This window comes from Macadamia integrifolia, chromosome 1, assembly GCF_013358625.1.
Source record: "Macadamia integrifolia cultivar HAES 741 chromosome 1, SCU_Mint_v3, whole genome shotgun sequence".
Taxonomy (NCBI): domain Eukaryota; kingdom Viridiplantae; phylum Streptophyta; class Magnoliopsida; order Proteales; family Proteaceae; genus Macadamia; species Macadamia integrifolia.
The window spans coordinates 16,300,491-16,304,615 of NC_056557.1; the positions used below are offsets into that span (position 1 = coordinate 16,300,491).

Below are 4,125 nucleotides of genomic sequence, written 5' to 3' on the forward strand. Positions count from 1 at the left end.
GGGGGGGGGGTGGGGTGTGGGGGAAGGAGAATATGTAGAACCCTTTATCAAGGCGATTTCGTTCTTGTCTCAAAATGTGCAATAGGCCATAGAGCACACTCCAGAATGCATACCAAATATTGTTATATAGTCTCAGAAGGCGTTATCGACCTATAAAGCATTCCAAGCGCAGTCAAGATACAATATTAATGGAAAGATGAAATCCCAATTCACATATTCCCATTAATTTTGGCAAGGATAAACCATAAGGTTTGTTCCAATCTCAAACTGGTTTCAACCTTGTTCATTTGTAGTACATTCTGAAGTCTTTGTGTGATGGGCAAGAAATTTTTGAACTTACAAGATTTTTTGCAGTGGTTACTTCATGTCTTGAATGATGAGAAATGCTTGAAATTGTTGAAGAATTTTTGGGACGCATTACCAGACAATGGAAAAGTGATTGCTGTTGAGTATGTAGTTCCTGAAGATCCCAAGAACAATCTCCAAAATCATAACATCTTCCAATTGGACCTTATAATGTTGGCTCAACCAGGAGGAAAGGAACGAACTGTGAAAGAATTTGAGGCCTTAGCTCAAATAGTTGGATTTGCAGGTTTAAGAATTGTCTGTCAAGTTTACAGCTACTCAGTCCTTGAATTTTATAAATAGATAATATATTAGTTAGAGGGGCGAGCCTTCGACACAACGGTCAAGTTGCACTATTGCAAAATGTTGGTCAAAGCTAGGTTCAAAATTTGGAAACAATTTCTGTTGCAAAGCAAGGAGTAAGGCTGTATACATTTACCCTCTCCCAAACCCTATAGTAGTGAGATCTTCATGCACTGGATTGTTCTTTTTGTTCTTATAATATATTAGCTATATTAAATAAACATGTGGAATATAATGATATGCATTTTTAAGTATGGTGAGTGATAAAGATAATCAAGGTTTCTATTTCATATTATGTGTAATAAAAAACTCTTGAATGTAGAGTTATGTATAACATTTGGTTGTTCATGTTTTTCTCTGTTTTTAGATATTTGAGAGTTGGGTAAAGAAGGGAATCAGGGATGTTTCATTCTAAAACAACCATAACAGTGTTTTCATTCATTCTTTTGGTCATTTATTGACTTCTTGTGAGTAATAATACTCATATTTAATAACAATTGTCTAGTGTAATTGGGGAACTGTGGTGCACCAAAAACCCATGCTCACTAGGAGGTATCAAGTTTGAGTCTCTTAACTATTATCTACTTCCCCTCATAACCTATAAAAAAATAATATTATTATTAATAACAGAAATAATAAAGTAAAATTAGAAAGTGGCAGCATTGGAGCCACTAGTTGGTCTTAATGTGAAAATTTGTAAGTTAAAAATAAATTTTTTCTTTTCTAATTACTAGCCTATAATATATTCCCACCCAATCCTAACCTGACACAGAATCAAAGCGGACTACATATACCGAAGAGAGGTTGGTCTAGATTTCACTATAGTTTTTCAATTACAAAGAGTGGGTTTCAATTGGAACCCAACCTTACAACCTAGTTGGGTTTTACTTTACTTTGAAAGTAAACCAAGCATATTTCACATTTTAGGTACATGAAAAGTTTTCACTTCATGTTAGGGAAGAAGAATGGTACCTGGTCCCATGGCCGTTGGAGTAGTGTGGGGGCCAATGAGGGGGCATGTGGGGCATCAATAGGGGGTGATATTTTGTATCTCACAAGGGCCACATGACCAGGTAGCGTTCCCCTTCATATTATAACCTACCAATCCCTTTTGAATGTAACTTTAGGGGTTTATTAACCCCAACAAATATCTATTTAGGTCCCCTCTGTTAAGCATGTGTTCTAAATCTTAAATAGGACTCACTGTGAATTAGTCCTTTGGAAAGCGCTTCTAGTGGTGGTAGTTTTGGCTTGTGGAGCCGGCACCCAGGGGAGGAGGTCGTGGGATCGGACCCTGTTATAAGCATTGTGTGAGTGTGTGTGTGTGTGTTTTCTTATTTATTTTGTACATACCCATGGGTTGCCTAGATGGTTAAGGAAAACTAGGGATTGTGTGGATTAGGCGCATGGTCTCAGGTTCGATTCCCCATCTATGCATCTGCGATTTAATTGGAGGTCATGGCAGTGGATTGCTGTGCTAATCTCCCCGAGGATTAGTCGAGGTGCGAGTAAGCTGGCCCGGACACGTTGGTTAACAAAAAAATAAAAAATAAAAAATAAAAAATAAAAAAGAAAGAAAAAAGAAAGCAGCTCTAATTAAATTTGTCTTGAGCTCCATACCTATCAACCCAATGTCTTGTTTTCTTTTCTCTAGAAGTATCTATTCAAAGTTGGAAGGAGTTTTTTTTTTTTTCCAAAGACCCTCAAAATGGGAGATTCAATAAAGGAAATTTACAAGATAACTCAATATTGGTTTTGAATCTACCAGAGTACCCACCCAATCTTTTACTTAACTAACTAAAGAGGGTTCCCTAAGAAGTAATACAACCTCTACACTAATGTAACGACCAATAAAACACATGCAAAAGCATCAATAGTAGTAAAAATTTTGCATTTCATTATGGCAGTTGTAGTCATTTCGCCTCTCTCTATATCTAAGTGTAAAGACCACAATGTCTTCTAGGCTTCTTTTTTCTTAACTACCCAAGATAAAAACCCTAAACCCACCCCCACTAATCTTTTCAGCTGACTATGTTTTGCATCTCCCATTAGATCATGACACATGTCACTATCCACGTGTCATGATCCGAAGCCGTCTGTGCCAACTCTCCGCCATATTCCTCTCCATAAAGGAGCTCGATCCCAAATAAGGGGATCTTTTGTTGGTGAAGATTTAAAAAGTTAGTCCAAACACCTAAAATAGGGCCCAAGCAGCCGGATCAAAACCAAATCGATCTGGCTCAATTTTGAATTGAGAAATAGGCTCTTATTCAGTTTCAGTTTCGTTTTGGATTTCACACGTTGTGTCTTGAACCAAATTGATTGACACCCTTAGTTGGGGCCTTGGGGCCTTGGGGCCTTGCACTTTCAATTAAAAAAAAAAAGAAAAATCAACTAATTTGATTTCTCCCCTTTAGGAAGAAAGAACCCTACGTACAAGCCTACGTAACATATGTCAGCACCTCCTTATGTCTATTTATCTTGTTTTTCTTTCCCTATGTCAATCAGTTGTTATGCTAACCATATCCACCTTGAGTTAAGGATATGCCAATCATGACTTCTATATATCATGTCCTTGAACACCTATTATCTATATATGTACTTTCTTCTTTTGAGGTTCTTCACCATTATTCTTAACATAATTCAACCCAATTTTAGATTGGGTTTTTATGATTCTAATTAATTCATAATTTAGGTACCATTTGAAAGAAGCAGTTCTTGAAAGAGGAACCCCATTTGAGAAGGCCGATGGAATGAACTTATTTGATTATCTTGGAAAGGAACCTATGTTTAATAAAGTCTTCAATACAGCTATGCATAATGCCACTATGGTAACTATGAAAAAGGTTCTTGAGACTTATAAGGGATTTGAGAGCCTAAAGGAGGTAGTTGATGTTGGTGGTGGGTATGGAGTCACTCTAAACCTGATCATTTCCAAGTACCCTACAATCAAGGGAATCAACTTTGACGTGCCTCATGTGGTCAAAGGTGCACCATCCTATCCTGGTAAGAATTTCTATTGTCTGTTTGTGACCTAAACATGAAGTTTTTGGAATTGAACTTAGTGGCTATTCATAAAATTTGAAATTTGATCTTTGGCTTCTTTATTGATTTGATTTTTCTTGATATCAAAGATAAAGGTTTCATTCTGTTGTTAGGTGTTGAGCATGTTGAAGGAGATATGTTTGTAATTGTTCCGATAGGAGAAGCCATTTTTGTGAAGGTAATATTTGATTTTTGTAAACATCTTTTCTTTGATTTCCCTATTAAAACAGTAATTTGAGGACATCAAACATTCATGATGATTCGAGCGGATCAGATTCTCGTACAAGAGAGATCTATACAGATGGAATCCACCCAAGGAAAAACCCTGTCGTGGACTCCATCTGTGTGGATTAGACCGTACGAGAATGGTTCTTGAACGAAACCTGATCCACACTGATGATTCTTTGGTTCACGTTTTTTTTTTTTTTTTTT

The 4,125-nt window shown here is 36.8% G+C and overlaps 1 protein-coding gene and 1 pseudogene across 1 annotated transcript in view; both read left to right on the forward strand.

Annotated features, from left to right (window-relative positions):
• The window catches only part of LOC122080840 (caffeic acid 3-O-methyltransferase-like), a 3,631-nt gene extending 2,784 nt beyond the window's left edge, over positions 1-847 (forward strand). The window contains exon 4 of the mRNA XM_042647714.1: positions 355-847. Coding sequence (XP_042503648.1) covers positions 355-648 — 294 coding nt within the window. The 3' untranslated portion in view covers positions 649-847. The remainder of the gene's footprint in view (positions 1-354) is intronic.
• A 2,370-nt stretch (positions 848-3,217) lies between these two features.
• The window catches only part of LOC122069278, a 1,657-nt pseudogene continuing 749 nt past the window's right edge, over positions 3,218-4,125 (forward strand).